Source organism: Fonsecaea nubica, assembly GCF_001646965.1.
Source record: "Fonsecaea nubica strain CBS 269.64 chromosome Unknown Scaff14, whole genome shotgun sequence".
NCBI lineage: Eukaryota > Fungi > Ascomycota > Eurotiomycetes > Chaetothyriales > Herpotrichiellaceae > Fonsecaea > Fonsecaea nubica.
This window is the reverse complement of record NW_019173687.1, coordinates 368721-386067: the sequence shown is the minus strand read 5'-3', so window position 1 is coordinate 386067 and position 17347 is coordinate 368721. Positions and strand designations below refer to the sequence as shown.

At 53.1% G+C, this 17347-nt stretch overlaps 7 protein-coding genes across 7 annotated transcripts; 3 read left to right on the top strand and 4 right to left on the bottom strand.

Moving 5' to 3' along the window:
• Positions 1 to 411: 411 nt before the first annotated feature.
• On the top strand, positions 412 to 2354 carry AYO20_03166 (hypothetical protein; the record flags this gene model as incomplete). Its single annotated transcript, XM_022641469.1, has 4 exons — positions 412 to 575; positions 627 to 826; positions 912 to 1407; positions 1508 to 2354. The coding sequence occupies 4 exons, from the start codon at positions 412 to 414 to the stop codon at positions 2352 to 2354; spliced, it is 1707 nt and encodes a 568-aa protein (XP_022502671.1).
• A 409-nt stretch (positions 2355 to 2763) lies between these two features.
• On the bottom strand, positions 2764 to 4929 carry AYO20_03165 (hypothetical protein; the record flags this gene model as incomplete). The annotated part of the gene is made up of 1 exon (XM_022641468.1): positions 2764 to 4929. One exon carries the CDS (start codon positions 4927 to 4929, stop codon positions 2764 to 2766), a length of 2166 nt encoding a protein of 721 aa, XP_022502670.1.
• Positions 4930 to 5765: 836 nt separating this feature from the next.
• Positions 5766 to 6958, bottom strand: AYO20_03164 (hypothetical protein; the record flags this gene model as incomplete). Its single annotated transcript, XM_022641467.1, has 2 exons — positions 5766 to 6199; positions 6256 to 6958. The coding sequence occupies 2 exons, from the start codon at positions 6956 to 6958 to the stop codon at positions 5766 to 5768; spliced, it is 1137 nt and encodes a 378-aa protein (XP_022502669.1).
• A 1334-nt stretch (positions 6959 to 8292) lies between these two features.
• AYO20_03163 (pre-mRNA-splicing factor ATP-dependent RNA helicase PRP43) lies at positions 8293 to 10590 on the bottom strand (the record flags this gene model as incomplete). The annotated part of the gene is made up of 1 exon (XM_022641466.1): positions 8293 to 10590. The coding sequence occupies one exon, from the start codon at positions 10588 to 10590 to the stop codon at positions 8293 to 8295; it is 2298 nt and encodes a 765-aa protein (XP_022502668.1).
• A 966-nt stretch (positions 10591 to 11556) lies between these two features.
• AYO20_03162 (triosephosphate isomerase) lies at positions 11557 to 12612 on the top strand (the record flags this gene model as incomplete). The annotated part of the gene is made up of 5 exons (XM_022641465.1): positions 11557 to 11594; positions 11685 to 11743; positions 11832 to 12272; positions 12334 to 12516; positions 12584 to 12612. 5 exons carry the CDS (start codon positions 11557 to 11559, stop codon positions 12610 to 12612), a joined length of 750 nt encoding a protein of 249 aa, XP_022502667.1.
• Positions 12613 to 13061: 449 nt separating this feature from the next.
• AYO20_03161 (hypothetical protein) lies at positions 13062 to 13705 on the top strand (the record flags this gene model as incomplete). The annotated part of the gene is made up of 2 exons (XM_022641464.1): positions 13062 to 13167; positions 13218 to 13705. 2 exons carry the CDS (start codon positions 13062 to 13064, stop codon positions 13703 to 13705), a joined length of 594 nt encoding a protein of 197 aa, XP_022502666.1.
• Positions 13706 to 14980: 1275 nt separating this feature from the next.
• Positions 14981 to 17258, bottom strand: AYO20_03160 (hypothetical protein; the record flags this gene model as incomplete). Its single annotated transcript, XM_022641463.1, has 2 exons — positions 14981 to 16953; positions 17000 to 17258. 2 exons carry the CDS (start codon positions 17256 to 17258, stop codon positions 14981 to 14983), a joined length of 2232 nt encoding a protein of 743 aa, XP_022502665.1.
• Positions 17259 to 17347: the final 89 nt, after the last annotated feature.

Here is a 17347-nt window from a genome sequence, read left to right as displayed (position 1 = left end):
AGCTCACATTGTGCCCACCTCGTGCACCATCATCCTTTCTAGTGGAATGACTGCTCGGGACACCTCGCTTCACCAGCACCTGGTCGAATGTTTTTGCTTCTTTTATACGGGCTGAGGCCAAAGGTCCTTACTCGTCCAACCTAGTGTTTCTTTGGCGAGGCACCATCCGGCCGAAACCGCGCTTGTCTCCTCTCCCCGTTGAACGCACTACACCGAGACCGACTCGGCTTCGTGTCTCTGTCAGATTTCGCGCACGAACGTACAAGGCGACACGAGTCAAAGCGACCTTTGTGCCGAAAAATAAATGGAAATACTTGATAGACAGATAATGCTATTGTCCATCCGGCATCTTAATCTTCAGGTGGTCTCGCTCTCTCGGATCTGCTCCCGATCACCATTACACACAACGCCATGGCGTCCGCCAACACCCCGTCTGCTCCAATAACGATCCAATTCATGATCCACGACCCTGGTTCCTATCAAAGCGGGCAAGACAAGAACATCAAGATTGCACAGGCCCGAAGGCATGCCGCCAGATATGTTGGCCGACGTGCTCGCTGGGAAAGGCAGATCAGGTAAACAGGTAGCACGGCCTCAGAGATTTCCCGACTGACCAAAAATTGCAGTTGGCGCCGAGAGATGGAGCGCGAATCATCTCAACGACAGGAACAGGACATACAAGCAACCGACGACGGCGCGGATGATCAGCCATCAGAAAGCTCAAAGGCCCTCGTCCATAACGCCCTATCTCAGAGCAAACGGGATCCGTTTTCTCCTTATAGTGCCTCAGAGCATCCAGCAGTCTTTCAAGACCTCATTGAGTATAGTACGCAGCATAATCTACCCTCAAGAAAGGAAAAAACCAAAAAGTGATCCATTTAGCCCCGGCTGACTGAAACTCCCGTTCTAAGCCTACGACAAGCTATGGCCTGACCTCATCGAGGTTCAAGGAAAGCCGGCCGTACACCCCGGCAGGCGACAATGGCGCTTGGCGGCTCAAGAGTGCCCTGCCGTTCATCACGTCCACCTCGCCAGTGTAGCGGATTTTGGCAAAGCCATGTACCATGCTCACGGTTGCAGTGCCATGTTCGATCGGCTGAGACTCTTCCACCACACTCAGGCGCTCCGATTGGTGAGGCAAATCATACAAAACATGGACCCGGACGCTATTCCGACCGATTCTCTCGTGATGGCAGTGTATAACTTGTCATATCAGGGACTGGACTGGGACAAGCGAGTGTTTCCCGAAAGCCACCCTCCGCCACCGACGCTCAACGCACGGTTCCTGGTCCGGTATGGCAGGAAAGTGCCCCATGCTGAACACATTCGTGCCATGAACCTCCTCATCCAGGCCAAGGGCGGCTTAGAAGAAATTGAACTTGTTGGTATTGCGGAAATGATATGGCTGTACGTGGTGTCCCTGACCCTCCAAGAAAAGAAAATGCGATTTCCCGCCCACCCCTCTTTTTGCTCTCGTTCCCTAACAATTCCACGAACATGATAACAGATGGAGCCTGAACAACTGCACAACTCTTATACAGCACCCCAGTTTCCCACTGCTGAAAAGCTACGAGCGACTTCTGACCGAGTATACCGAGAACGTGAAAAGATCCCTTCGTAATGGTACGTTTGGAAGATTGGGAACCGGGTTTCTGGTGCTCCCTGCAAGAGAACAAATCGGCAAGCTCCGCGAGCATCTACTGTGCACCGCCTCCGTTACCGGGGATCTCACACGCCTGGAGCCTGGGTACGAAACTACGCGGGCGTGGCGGCGACTTCTGGCCATCGCACGGGCAAACCACCACCAAATCCTGGCCTTGCCGCCGGAGATCCCACTGTCCGAGGCTGGGAGCGAGGAGGAGCGGCTTATCTTCGCCGTCGCACGCTTGGGCGCGCTGCTCTACGACGACATGGTCGTGTACCCGCAGATTGACAGCTCCGAGGTCAAGCCGCGCCTGGCTAGCATGCTGCGCGGCGCCCTGACCGAGAAGTTCCTCAAGTTCATCCCCGCGGGCGGCCGCGAGGAGTACCGGCCTCTGGTCCTTTGGACGCTGCTGCTCGGCTGCATTGGCGCGACCTTCACGTCTGACCGGCGCTGGTTCGTCGACCAGCTCCATGAGCGATCTGCGCAGCTCGGCCTCGCAGAGTTTGCCGACTTCAAGGCAGCCATGACTTCTTATTTGTGGTTTGAGAATCTGGAAGGGCCTGCGTGGAAGGCGTGGGCCGAGGGCAGAGAGGTGTTTTATCCTCCAGACGCGGAAGAGGAGGGCTCGGAGGAGGGGAAGTCGAAGGCGAAGGATATGGCCAAGGACCTGGACTTTAAGGGGCCAAGTGGATTTCTATCGACCACCTGATCCTCTTCCGTGAAATGGAGGCGCCAAACATCTGGGGAGATTTTCTGAGAAAAAGTGGGAAAACAATCTGCCTCGATTAGCAGACGAGGACATCAAGAAAAGGGTCAGATGGCACCAGTCCACCAATGTATTCGATATCGGGCTTTTACAGGGAGAGAAAGAACCCAACAAGGTTGTGTCTAATTATACAGTCCAGTCCGGTCGCCTTTTCGGGGCAGGAAAAGGGGAGGAAAAGTTGATGAACAGGCCAGAAACAGCGGATTTTGCTCTGCCATCGACCTCCATCCTTGACATGCCTCAGCGATCTTATCCAAATTCTTCCTGTTGAAGAACCCAACAACACGCAAAGCAGCCCCTCACCTATCCCTATCACTATCCTCATACCAGGAGAGAAAATACCGATATCTTCTCAACTTTGCCTCTCTGCTCTATTCAAAAAACACACGCCCTCGACATGTCCCGTCTGGGGGAAAAAGTCGAACCCGCCTAGCTTCTCAATGTCGTAGCGCCAGCGCCCACCGCCGAATCCGGCGACCAGCATGCCCACATCGCGGGCCTGCGTGTGCACGTTGCAGCTGACGTAGACGACGCGGCGCGGGCCGAAGGTGCACAGCTGCTGCAGGAAGTCCGGCGAGGCGCCCTTGCGCGGCGGGTCGATGACCAGCAGGGTCTGCGCGGGCGGGAACGGCACGTCGGTGAATAGGGCTTGCGCGTCCGCCGCGATGAAGCCCGTGTTGCTGCTTACTTCGGGGGCGTCGCTTGCAGTGGTTGTTCCACCCTGTTTCGGGCGGCTGTTGGAGCGGTTGTTGAGGTTCGCATTGTCCCGCGCGCACGAGATGGACAGCGCGTCAATGTCGATGCCCAACACGGACGAGAAATACGGCGCGAGCGCGATGCTGAACAGCCCCGAGCCGCAGTACGCGTCGAGCAGGTATTTGATCTTGGCGGGCTGCGCTTCTGGCTGGTGGTGGTCGCCGGAAACCCAGGATACCGATTGTGATGATGCTGATGCTGGAACCGCGGCCGTTGGCGTCTTGGGAAGAAGGTTCTCACGGATATAGGACAGGAAAATGGGCAGGATGGAATTGTTGTTCTGGAAAAAACTGTTCGCTCGCGTGGTGAATGTGTAGGGCCCAATGTGCTCGGTCGTCACGGCCTTGTGGTCGGACGTATAGGTCTTGATGTCTCGGAAGAGAGGGTACGTGTAGGTGATTTGAGGGGTGGTTGGAGACGGGAACGAAATTTCGGTGGAGACAGGCTCGCCAGAGTAGGCGAGCGGTAAGGACGATAGGTCATGAACCGATCCGGCCGAGGGAGCTTTGATATTCTCGCCTTCCTCGCCGGCGCCGTTGCCGCCAACATCGCGCGTCGATGAGCTCTCTGCTGCCAACGGTGGCTTTTCATCGCTAGCATCCGTGGCGGGGGAAACCATTTCGCGCCGCGTCGACTCCCTCAACAGAACCGTCGCGCCGGTCTTGCTTTTCCAGAACGACTCGTGCATCTTCTTCCTCTCGATCTTGAGGCCTTCGTTCAGGATCGGCGTGCCGATCGGACACTGTTCGATGTCGAGGATCCTGGGGCTGTTCTTCCGCATGAACCCCAAGGGGGGCGGGTCGTCGCCCTGCCGGAACGGCCTGGACTTCGAGCCGCCGCTGTAGTGGGGGGTCAGTTTCGTGCGGTAGCCGTACTGGAGCGGCGAGCCCATGGTGTCGTCGACGGGCGGGATTTGCGACGGGTCCAGGTTCGAAAAGTGCTTGAAGGCCTTCTCCACGATCGTCTTCTTGTGCGCGAGCTGCTCCGTGTAAGGTAGCATTTGGAGCTGGCAGCCCGAGCAGGTCCCGAAGTATTGACAGCCTGGTGTGACGCCCTCGCGTCGCGGCGACGGTCGGAGCAGCTTGACAAAGTCGACGCGGCTCCACAGCGGATTCACCTCCTTCTGGGGGAACGTCTTGGCCAGGACTCTGTCGCCGGGCACGGCGAAGGGGACGACGTAGATCAAGTCCCTCGTTCCAGGCGCGTAGGCCAGTCCGTCTCCGGTAGATGACAGTTCCTCGATCTCCACTTCCACTTCCGTGTGGGATTCTGCTGGGCGCGACGTCGTAGGGTGCCGCTTATCGCCCTCTTGTCCTCCTTCCTTGGATCCTCCCTGACCGTCGTGATCCGGCTCATCACCCCCATCACTCGCCCGCCGTTCCCTTCTCAAGAGGAGGAGTGACTCCGCCTCAATGGTCAAGACCTGCTCCGGGGTCCCATCCTGCAACCGAGACCGCTGCTGCTGGAGCCTGTGTCGCTTCGCGCGGGCCATCGGCCCTCTGTTGTTGAGTTTGTCCATTCTCGCCGCAATCGACGCGGCATTGTACACCTCCTTGTACCCCTGCTGCCTCGGTAACCGCCTGTCGTCCCTACCGCAACTGCGGTTGAAGGGCTGGAAGAACTCGACCGAGGACGACCTACGACGGATCGATGTGATGTTGGCGGTGGCTCGGCGGACGAAGAACGATGAAGAAGTTGAAGAAGAAGAATAAGATGAAGCAGGATATCCCGGTGCGCGTGAAAGAGAGCGACTCAGAAACATAGATTGATCGTCCCACCTGTCAACTGCCTCCGCTAGATTCTTCCTCTACGAACTCTAGGGGATTCAAAAAGGAGCCATATTTGCTTTCTCGAAAAAATTTGATTACATAATTGTGCCAAGAATATGGCCCCGGCCCAATCATATGGCGCGGATTATACAACGTCACAGAAGTCACTCGCTCGCTTTAGACCGTTTGCCGTGTCTCAATCATGCGTGATCCTCCATGATGTTTGCATCTTCCTCAGCCTCATCATTTCCTTCTGTATGTGCAATGTCAGGTCGATAGGAATGTTCAACACCATTCAACCGCCCGTCGACGCATTCACACGCCAGGTAGATCGTCCGCTGTCTTACACGTTATCTACCACAAGACAGCCCCCCAATTCGCTCTACAGCATTCTCCCGTCACCGTAAGCTTGTACTCGGACCCTGGAGCCTGTACATGCACAGCCGAAGCAGCAGAGGCACTTATGCTCCAACACAGAATCCTGTAACATTTGCTGGAATACATCTGAGCCTGCCTTTGCTCGTCGAGGACGCGATGTCGACTGGATAAGTAACTCAATGTCGGGTCCAGGAAGATTGATCTCGTGTAAATCAGATTGTTGCGCTGTCTGCGACATTCCGTTCGATTTAATCCGGGAATATGTCTTTTGACATGCATCGCCTGAGTGGAGACTGTGCTTTAGCCCTCCATGTAATTGTTCGATCATGATGGCAAGAAAAGGGTCTGGTTGAGGGTTTGCCATCATCGAGAAAGTCGCATATTCTGCCTCGACGCCGATCTCCCAGTCGGGATCGTAGCTGAATATGAGCAGCAACCATCTTCCTTTCGCTCAGTCGTCAGAATCGAGACCTCTGGCAGGGCCTCTCGAAGGACTCCGCGACACTTTTCCACGCAAGTCAGCCACTGCTGGACGACTGCGCAGTCGCGATCGTGAATCCAACTCTCCGTCTGTCGCCAGTCTGTCGGTGGGGTTGACTTTTGGCTGTGTCTCCAAAAGGGGGCTTCGAGCCTCGGCATCGGGAGGGTTAGCGGAGAACCGGTATGTGGCAAGCTCAACAGGACCATCGATGTTGTGGTTGACAGGAGATCTCGATGCATGACGTCGATTGAATTCATCTGGCGTCAGGCCGAGTCCCATGATCTCTTGAGGCTCTCCGTCGTCCTGGAACCTCGGCGCTCGGGGCGAGTAATAAGCCGGTGCGGGCGAGAAAGGACCTTGAGTAGTGGAGGCACTTCCTGAGTATCGAGGAAGCGGTGTCATGACTGATGTGGTCTATTAGCAAACGCAGCAAGGAGTGTAAGAGCAAAGTGAAACCTACCAGCACCGAAAGGATCCTTGTAGAAAGATTTGTATTCTAGGGGTTCTCGCCCAAGCTGAGCGGATTCTTGCAGTGACCGCTTCATTCTTCTCCGCCGTATGAGGCAAAACACCGCAAGCCCGATGATGATTGTCAGACTCACCGCGGCGGCAACGGCGCCACCAGCTATCGCGGCAGTGTCCACTGATTTCGAGGCTGGCTGTGCCCTCGCCGTACTCGATGTCGTCGTAGCGGGTGCGGATGAGACCGAGGCTGAACTTGTCGTTGCAACGGTGGCGGGAACCGTGAAGGTCGAACTTCCAGCGACGACCACTGTATGGACACCAGCAGGTCGTAGATCCGAGGCAGGGCATCCTTGGCCATTGCACGGGTTACTGTCGCAGCAGCCCTGAAAGGGAACAGAATTGTCGGCGCAAGTATACCAAAGTCCACCATATGGGCAGCTGTGGTTAGGATAGTCCGGGACAGGAGTCGTGACAGCACCAAAGCCCATAGGAGACAAGTTGGCCGGAGAGCACATTTGTCCAGAGCAGGGATTGCTTGAACAGCATCCGATAAAAGTCGGATAGTTCACATCTTCACACTTCCACCACTCGCCTCCCACCGGACACGACACGTAGTCAGAGTCGTTGAATGTGTCTTGTCTTCGAAGGTGCGCCATCAGGAGATCGGATGTGAAGAGCGAGTGATTGACAGAGACCATAATCTCTTGGATTAGTTCAGCGACAGTTCAACTTCTGGGGCATCGAACAGGCTTTGAATAAACGAGTACAAGCCGTGCGGAAACAAGGAAACCTCAAGGAAAGACCAGTATCTGGAAACACAACCAAGGACAACTATTAAAAGAGAACAGACGTCAGACCTTTGGGGAACAACCTGCTGGCTGAAAAGTAAACGATTGGAATCAGGAAACACGGGCCACTGAAAGAGAGTAGTTTTCGGAGCACGTTATACACCAGCGGCCACGAAGTCCTCGACGGAGGTGCCGTAGATATGTTCCGCCATTGCACCGCCCCCCCATATTTCGAGAACACTTAACTGAGCGGCAGATTAGGCGCGCAGTATTCGTCGCGAGGCTCATTCTTGCCAGCTGGATAAGCCGTTTAGGGCTGTCGAATGAGCATTGGCGTCGTTTGTCAGTGCTTGTGCGATGAAAAGCAAGCATTCGCCCTGGGTGGTTCGTCATTCGGCGAGACAGACTGGGGTGAAAAAGTATGCAGACTAGTCGGGAAAAGCAGCTGAGGCTGAGTCCAAGGGTTTAACCAAAAGTGAGACGCCCAGGGTCCCCATCATCTAGCGTCCAATGACGATTTTCTAGCCAAGATACAGCTTGCCATCGGGTTTCAGCCCGCTCTTGGACCTTCTGGGGAAAAGGCAGAGACCTATTCGAGTGATTAGTGCGCAGCAAAGAATGACTGATGGTGATAGGAGAGGAAGTAGCTAGACAGCAATTTGTCAACGTGAAGCAGAAGTGTGTTTCGTCTAATTCATCTGACTTGGCATGTTTGTACCGAGTAGTTGTAAGGTCCATCGAGGCCGCCAGTCTGTGAGGGCGGAATCAACGCCACGGGCCTGAAGTGACCACTGGCCGCAAGGCTCTGGGGGCCATGGGCCAGGTCTCCGAACCCTTTCCATCACCTCTTCCACTGGCCCGGGGCCGTGTGAGGCGCATCCGTGTCTTTTCTTCTATCAATCGTACAGTACAAAGGATGTTTGGTTCCAGCGGTGAAACAGTTGATGCTCTGACTAGATTCTCGCCGATGTGTTGCGCATTAGGTGGTACAAGACTCGTAAAGCAAGGGCTTAGGAGATGCTGACAAGGTGCAGGCGACTTGCTTCACCGCTTGGAAAACACAATCCGGCTCGAACGTCGGTCCAGATCTGTCGGTGCGGTCTAGCGTCTTCCGCCGCTCGAGGTGTGAGCCCAATTATACGACTATGCTGCCCACTACTTCGCTTGATGCTGCAGTGCCATGGTGGCCATGTGTGGCATGTGTTGCATGTGCTCTAAGCTGTATCCGGACCCTGGCTGCATCTCTATCGTCCGCTCTTCATCTTTTGCCGTCGAGCTACCCTCTCCGCGATCCTCTGAAGCGCCGTCTTGACTTCGCCCTTGGGAAAGCTGTCTATGTCATAATAACCTGGTGCAATATCGAGTAGCCACTCGCCTCGGACACTGGTCACCGTCCGAATATAATTCTTGCTGGTAAGTACAAATTCGTTGTAAACCACCCATTCGCTCTCTTGGCCGAGGACCGTACTAGGATGCAAAAGTACAGTTTGGTTGTCTTTCACGGTCGTGTAAGTCTTGCCGTTAGCTTCTTTCTTTGCCACCTGCATGAAGAAGCCAGACACGAGTGCGCGTCGGATGTTTTCGTAATACTTTTTGTCCTCAAATGGTGTTGACATCAATTCCAATTCTTCCCGCTCCATGATTCTCTTTAGCTGCAGACGCACATTGTCCGCAGACTGTAAAGCCCGGAGACTCAGGAAATGATCGTGACACCATTGCCTCGGGTTCGCCTGCGCCTCAGGGCCTTTGAAAGCATGATAGACATTGAGCATGGTCAGATGGTCGCCGTCAGGGTGAGCGAAGAGATTTTTCATCTCGTCTGCCCGTTTTCGCGCGGACGCAGGTCTGACAAAGATCTGGGGCACGGACAGCAAAGCGGTCAAGCTCAAGATCTCGTTCGAACAGTAGAATTCGGGGGAAGAGATGAGCATGACTGCCAGTGCTGGATCGAGAGGGAACTCAGACGCCAGCCTGCCCATGGTTGTGAGGTTACCATCGTCGTCCAGACACGCGAGATAATTCAACTCCTCCAATGCCCGCATCAAAGTCTCAGGAGCGGGAGGATCCATCAGGTCGAAGTGCACGAGGTCGTCGATTCCAAGTTTCTTCAGCTCCAGGACAGTAGATGAGAGATTTGAACGAAGGATTTCAGGGTAAGTTTGCTCGATCAGCTCCTTTTTAAAGGCACCTTCAGTATACAGTCGGAAACACTTTCCGGGCCGAGTACGACCGGCACGACCAGCTCTCTGTTGAGCGGAAGCCTTCGAGATGGGCGAAACGAGGAGGGACTCGACCCTGATACGTGGATTGTACACCTTTTGTTTGGAAAATCCAGGGTCAACCACATAGACAATCCCATCGATGGTCAGGGACGTCTCTGCAATGTTGGTGGCAACGATGCATTTACGACCCGCTGGACCGCCAGGTCGCCGCGGTGGCGGGGCAGGTTCAAAGATCTTTTGCTGCTGTGCAGGAGGCAACGTGCCGTAAAGGGGATACACTTTCATCGGGCCCGCGTCAGCCTCTCGAACCATTTCATCGGTTTCCAGCGAGATCTTTCGGCATGCATCTTCGATCTCTTCTTCTCCGGTCAGAAATAGTAAGATATCACCTTCGGGTTCCGTGGCATGGATCTGCAAAACGGTTCTGATAGCAGCTTCAACGTAATCCGGCTCAGGCTCCTGGGTGTAGAAAATCTCCACAGGATGTGTTCGACCAGGAACAGCAAGTAAAGGCGCGTCGTTGAAATATCGCTGAAATTTCTGAGCATCCAGGGTTGCAGACATGATGATCAACTTGAGATCTGGCCTACGCAAAACCACCTCTTTCAATAGACCCATCAACACGTCTGTAGCCAATGTCCGCTCGTGGGCTTCGTCGAGAATAATCGTGCTGTATCTTGTGAGCTCGTGGTCGTTCATGGCCTCTCTCAAGAGCATGCCATCGGTCATGTATTTGAGTATCGTCTTTTGGCTTGTCATGTCCTCAAATCTTATGCTGTATCCGACCTCTTCGCCAAGTTTGACGTCCAGCTCGTTCGCAACACGTTCCGCGACCGACATGGCGGCCACTCGACGAGGCTGCGTGCATGCGACGAGCTTTCGTTCTTGCTGTGGCAAATCATCGTAGAGAACAAACTGGGGGATTTGCGTCGTCTTTCCTGACCCAGTTTCGCCCACGAAAACTAGAATTTGGGATTTCTGGTACAACTGAAGGAATTCGTCCCGCTGGGCATGGACAGGCAGATCTCTTCTGGTACGCAGTATGGAGAAGTATCGATCGGAATGAGGACGGCCTGTGAAAGGATTGGTTTTGGAATCTTCGGCTTTGTGAGCCAACGCAGCCGTGGTCTTGTGCCGTTGGAAGTCGGCGAGAGGGCTGTCGCTGGGAATCGGAGGGGTTGAGGAGCCGTTTGTGTACCCGTTCACATCGTTGTCGTGCCAGTGAGCAAGGTAAGGATTGTTTTTAGGATCGAGCCCGCCAGCGGTCTTCTGGCGCTTTGCGGGCAACCCGTCAGGGTTCTCTGGGCGTTTGGCTGCCATGGTCGCTGGCCAGTGGTGGAATGGAGGGAGACAACCCGATGGCGCAACTGATCGGTGGCGTGGTGGGTAAATAAAGGCAGAGAAAAATAAGTGTGGGTGAAAGGCGAAGCGGTGCGAGGATGAAGGCTTTCAAGTAGTTGTCGCTTCAACTATTCGTCCTTTCTAACCATCGACTTTCCAGACAAACCCAGTTCGCCGCCTATTATTTCGATCTCGCAAAGTAGAAAATATTTTGAGATTTGCGTTTTGGAAAAGTTTCTGCGGTGACGTATTGAGTACGGTGAACTACAAGATATATCAGGCGCACTTTCATTTACGGTCATCATGTCAGTCCTTGACTCCTGGGTGACTCCAGCATTCACTTGTGATTGATTGAGCCATATATCTACCTATAAACTGCTAGTGCTTGACACCTGAGATCTCCTCTTACAGTGGCAAAAGAGTGGCGTGGTCCGAGGAAATACATTCTTTCTAGTTTGCGGTTGGGATACCAAAAGTATAGACTCCAAGCGCGGTGTAGTCAGGATCAACTACCGGCGCTGCGGCTTGATGTCGAAAACAATGCCACTATGCTCTCTTATATAGTCATCTAGATCTATCCAGAGGAAGGCTACTTTATATACACCAGAGGGACGATAATAAAACGGAGGAAAGCATGGACCGAGATGCTCGGAAGAGCTTCCCTCACCCCAACTACCCCTCGACCGACCATCATTGGCAGCCCCGCCCTGTTGTCCCCGATGTCAACAGAATAGAGAGCGAGAGAAAAGCAATTCTACCGTTCTGCTATTTCCACTATTCATAGTTTTCCTTCGCTCTCCGAGATATTCTATTTCCTGGATACTCATTCTCCCGTGTCTTTACACTCTTCAGCCTGTTCATCCTCATCCTAACTTTATACCGGTATATCACCAGCAACAGTCTATTTACTCCTTCTCCTCTTCAGCCTTCTGCAAACCTTTCAAGATGGGTCGAAAACCATTTGTTGGCGGCAACTTTAAAATGTATGTAGTGAGGACAGACACACAGACCCTGCGCTCTTTAGGAACCGGTCAAAGGGTGTTTACCGGGTACTGACACACCACTTCCACCAGGAATGGGACGATCAAGTCCATCAAAGAGATTGTCCACAACTTGTCCACAGCCAAGCTCGGTATGCTAACACCTCGGTCTCTACTTGCTTGAATATGCTATTTCAGAGGGATCACCGAAAGATCTTGACTGACTGTCTCTTCCACAAGACCCGAACACCGAAGTAGTCATCGCACCCCCGAGTCTGTACCTCCTGCTGGCCCGCGAACACCTCTCCCCCAACATTGAAGTCGCAGCTCAAAATGTCTTTGACAAGCCCAACGGGGCTTTTACCGGTGAAATCTCAGTGGCGCAATTGAAGGACAGTGGGATCACATGGACACTGCTGGGTCACTCGGAACGCCGAACCATCCTCCGTGAGGAAGATGAGTTCGTGGCTTGCAAGACCAAAGCCGCACTCGACGGCGGAATTGGTGTCATTCTGTGCTGCGGCGAGAGTCTCGAGGAGCGGGAAAAGGGTATCACGGTCGATGTTGTCACAAGACAATTGGACGCGGTGAACAAGTCTATCGGCAAGGATGGCTGGAAGAATGTGGTGATCGCATACGAGCCCATCTGGGCCATTGGGACAGGCAAGGTTGCAACGACTGGTATGAAGCAAAGACTCCCCGACATGTGTGAGGCGTGACTAACGCATCCGAACCATTGCAGAACAAGCGCAGGAAGTTCATGCAGCCATCAGAAAATGGTTGAAGGACGCCGTCTCGACCGAAGCCGCCGAGAACACCAGAATCATCTATGGTGGAAGCGTCAACGAGAAGAACTGCAGGGATTTGGCCAAGCAGCCTGATGTGGATGGATTTTTGGTCGGCGGCGCCAGCTTGAAACCTGCCTGTAAGTCGACATCTTGGGAAAATACCCTACATGACCGAATGAAAGCGCTGACGTTTCCGAACCACAGTCGTCGAGATTATCAATGCGTTCAGTTAGATTCGTGGCTGATGAGGCGGGAAGCATGAATCGTTCCCGATAGCGCGCAGTTCAGAGGGATCAACTGACGAGTTCAGTGGTTTGGTCGGTGAACCGAAAGTCCTGAGGTCAAATAGGCATTAGCATGCGAAGACCCGAAGCAGAATAAAATTTATATGTCACCCCGTTAGACACCCCTACACTCTTGACACCTAGTAATTAGACGACTGGAGACTTGGACAACAGGGAGGATGTGCGTCTCGGGATCTCCTGCTCCACCCGACCGCAGCACCGAAATTTCGCAGTCGGAGAAAAGAGCATGCGAGCTTCAAGTTTCTCGTACCAAAGTATTTCATCATTCAATAAATTCATCACTCCTGCCGTCTACATCCACAGCCATCTTATTCTACGCTCTAATATCTTTCATATTTGTTGGTGTTGGAATCTTAGCCACCCCAAAATAAAGCAAAATGGTCAAGCTTGAAGAACTTGAAGATGAGCACTTCATCAACAAGCCAGACACGACCAAGGACGGCGCTCTGTTGGCAGACGACGATGAAGATTACACTGACACCGGTGAGGAAATATTCCCCCTTGCGCCACTTGTTGTTATGCTTTATACTCAGTTGTGCCTTCGCTGTGTCTGGTCCCTCTTCGTCGAGGACCAATGATCAATCCATCCTCTGGACGATTTTCTCCCAGTTCACTCGCAAACCACAGCCACAAAATCGACGTTCATGATCTAACATTTTCATCTAATCTAGACTCCGAGATCTCCGACGACGACGCCGTCGACGCTCCCCTAGACGAGTCAATCATTGACCGTCTCTCCGCGCTCCGTGATATAGTGCCCCCGAAAACCCGCGCCCGCTTCGTTTCTGCCACCCAGACCGTATTTTCCGCAGCTAACGCCTCCGTCACCTTCGGCGGGAAGAGCCTGTGGGTCATCGCGACCAGCATTTTACTCTTGGGGATCCCCTATGCGCTTGCGCTAGGCGAGGAGCAGCAGTACATGGAGGAGGAGCGACAGAGGGGGATAATGGAACAGGGAACGCAAGGAATCATCCAGGGCGGCCAGCAACCCGGACATGGGGACGCGAAGCCGGCCTTGTAATATCAATCTCGAATGTGAATCCTGATGGGGAGGATGGGATCGGATGGAATGGCGTCAACTCCTGCTGGGATTTCCTTGGGGCAAACCCCTCGGCAGAACCCAGGTTCTCCTGCCTCTTCTTGTGAGTTGCGGAGCAGGCAGATTTGCACTGTCAACCTGGAAGTTCGCTCGTGAAGGATGTGCCACTCTCTCGCCTGCGTCTTGCGACCGAGTGTATGTCTTTGAAGCCACCGTTCTGAGTTAAAAACGAAGGCTGGGAAGTCCATTCGACGAGTGGAGGAAGACAAAAGCCAAGCCTCCCCGGAAACAAAGTGACGAATACAATCCTGTATCTTGTACAATACCTACATGGCCGCGCAGGCAGGGCAGCGAAAGAGGTGTGGTGGTGGTGGATGGAAAAGCCATCGGCCTCAGACCACGGACAACAAGTTGGGCGGCTTCGAAGGGGTTTTATTCTTGTGTTGTCGTTGTGATATATACCTCTATGGTGGAAATACACCAAACAACCAACCGGCCAGCCTGCCTCTTATCTTACGCCGTGTGCCTGTTCAAAATCCCAACTACTATTTCACCACTTCACTATGTACTTCCCAAGCAAAGATGAGGATTTCGTTCACATGTACGAGGTGTATGTCCATAACCCCTACTAGAATGACCCCGTCTCACCCTTTTTTTTTCTTTTTCTTTTTTTGGACCTTGTAACCAACCGACTGCCTTCCCTCCGCACCTCCCTTCCTCCTCATCTCTCCTTCTCTCCTTCTTTGTCATTTCGATGGAATGCTGCGTCTGATGGCATACTATAGCCAGGATGATGGGACGAATTACCTACCGTAGATACCTAGGTTCTCTCGACGTGAGTCACGAATCACGAATCACGAATCACGAGTATGAGATACGTAAGTAGAGAAGAGGGAAGAAGGAAGAGACAAGAGGGAATATGTAGAGAATTAATCTCGTGTGCGTGTGTACTGCTGCTACAGCTCTCGGCCACTTGTTATATTGTCTTGTTTGCACTTGTTTCTGTAGGACTTTGCCCAAATAATGACAGTCGTCAGAGTGATTTCCATCCAAAAGGTTTCATGCCCAAGCAGCTCTTGGCCACAGCTCCAAGGTAGAAAAGCAAGGCAGGCTGTCCCTTCTCTCTCATGAGGCATCCAGGTACGAGTTGCCAGAGGTGACTTCGAGGATGCTTGAAAACCCGATATCCGCCAGCATTCTCGCGTGCATTCATGTGCCCGTGCATCCCCATTTGATTTCTCTTTTACATCCAGCCTCTTACTCCTGCTCTGAATCCGATTCCAAGGCCTTCGTCAGCCGATACTTGTCATTATTCCATTCCCTGACCAGTCCGCCCGTCGTCACTCGGATCGCCCCAATTCTTCCCTTTGACCTCCCACCTCGCTTTTCAAAGTCCTCCATCCCCAACCTCGCGTCGTTGAGATCATTTTCAAATTCGCGCCAGAACTCTGCAATTACACCCGTCTCCTGCATGCTGTCCACGATTTTCTCTGCTTCCTTTTCGCGCTTCCTTTTATTCATCTGTTCGCGCGAGACGATGGCGTCCGTTGAGAGAACACCTTGTGCTTCAAGATAGGTCATCAGGGATTCGTTGAGATGATATTTCCAGTGCGTGAGTTTATGTCCCATTTCGGCATTGGCAGCGCAAAAACGACCCAAATAAAAGCGTGTTTGCTGAGCAGAGATAGCATGGCCATTTTCATCGTAGGTGGTATTAATCCCGTCGTTTTCGACGCCGTCATCCTCATCCTCATCCTCATTATCGACAGGTTCAAGGGTTTTCTTGTAGTACGGTGTGCCAGAGAAGACGAATTCATAGCGAGCAGGGTTGTTGGTACGGTTACAAGCATCGCAGGTTCGCATGTGCTCGTCATCTTCGCCTGGCAATGCTACGACTTTCATAGTCGGTCTTGCCAGTATGGCTCGTTTGAAGTCGGTACCCCATGCTGCCGAGATAAGTCTGCTTCCTGCTTGAGCTTTGACTTGGTCGTCCAGCCGGTCAAAGGCGAGGTTATACACCGGATCATCGCGGCTGAAGGCCGGCGCGATTTTGTTCTTGACCATCCACTCGATAATGTGAGGGAAGAGTTGTCTTGGTTTGGCCGAGGCAAACGACGTGAACTGTAGCGGCATATCCGAATGTGGCCGGCCGAGTCTCCCTCTTGAATCGTCAACAACAAAATCGTCGTCGTCCTCTTGTCCATCTTTGTCGTCATTTACCTGGTCCACATCACTCGCCGAATCCGAGGACTGGTCGCTGGAGACGTCGAGATGTGGCCGGCCGATAAAGTTGATGTCAACACCTTCCGATCCTTCGTCTGATTCTTCGTCGGAGTCGCGGACACGTGGGATTTTTTCACCTGCACGCCTTCTCTTCAGGAGCTGGAAATGCTCTCGAGCCCTATCGCGTTGAGTTGTGACCGGACCTCCTCTGGTTCGCGCCCTTGGTTCAATTACTTCCTGAACTGAATCCTGTAAGTCGTGGAGATCTTCCTCGAGTTCATCCTGTTCTTCCCTGGCTCGGCGCCTAGATGCTTGGGAAGACTTGTGCTTCGGCTTCAATCTTCGCGATTTTGTGGGTGGCTGTAACCTAGTTCTATCGTTCTCATCCTCAGAAGAGATAAATTCCACTTCATCATCATCCACCACGAAGTCATCGCCCCTGCCTTTTTTCCGCTTTGGCGTCGATCTCTCGAGGCTCTTCTGGTCTATCACGAAGGGGTCTTCGTTGTCATTGACGATGAATGGATCGTCTTTATCTAGTCTTGTTTTCCTCCGTGTTGTCGGCTTGGATGTCATGATAGGATCGTCATCGTCACTCGTCTCCGGAGATCCAATGTCGGAAAAGGTAGAGCGAAAGGCTGGGGAGGAGATTTCCACGGACGGAACAGAGCGAGAACTCCTAGGGCGACTCGACTGCCGACTCGACTGTCCTCCTGACGGCGATGGCCTGCGACGTAATCTTCCTGACCTCCGTGGAGCGGGGGAACTGGGTAATGGCGAGTCCTCATGTTCACTAAGGGAAGAGTCGGGGTTTAAACGCTTTGATTTCCTCGCCGAAGGTAGACTGGTTGGTTGGGCCGGCGGAAGTGTAGAGGACGATTTGCGTTTCTTTTGAGCGGGAGAGATCAAGTCATCTTCGTCCGTGCCGTCTGATAGATCGATTTGTAGAACTCGGTGGACTGTGGGCGACGAGGGAAATAAGGTCTGATGCAGTTCTTCAGATCGTTCTGGAAGCGGTCAGTTGTATCAAAGGTGTACTAAACTTGACCATACCATGACTTTGGTGATGCGATTCCGCAGGAACCTCTAGAGTTGGTGGATACGAAGGTTCAGGATAGGGCTCGTCTGATCGGCGAGGGAGAGTATTTGATTGCGTATATGCTGTTCCAGCTTGTAGATCTGAGACACGTGGACTGGAACTCCCTGGCCCGGGAGGTGAGGAAGACAGAGACGAGAACTGTAGCCTGGTCTGTCGCTTTTGATCGCGGAATGGCCGCTTTGAACCGTTCAAGCCAGAGGCCCTGGTCGCCATGGTTGGAATGGAAGGGCAGCCGCTCACAAACTCGAGGAATTGACAATAACATAAGACGCTGAAAGGAGAAACCTGAACTATCCCAATGT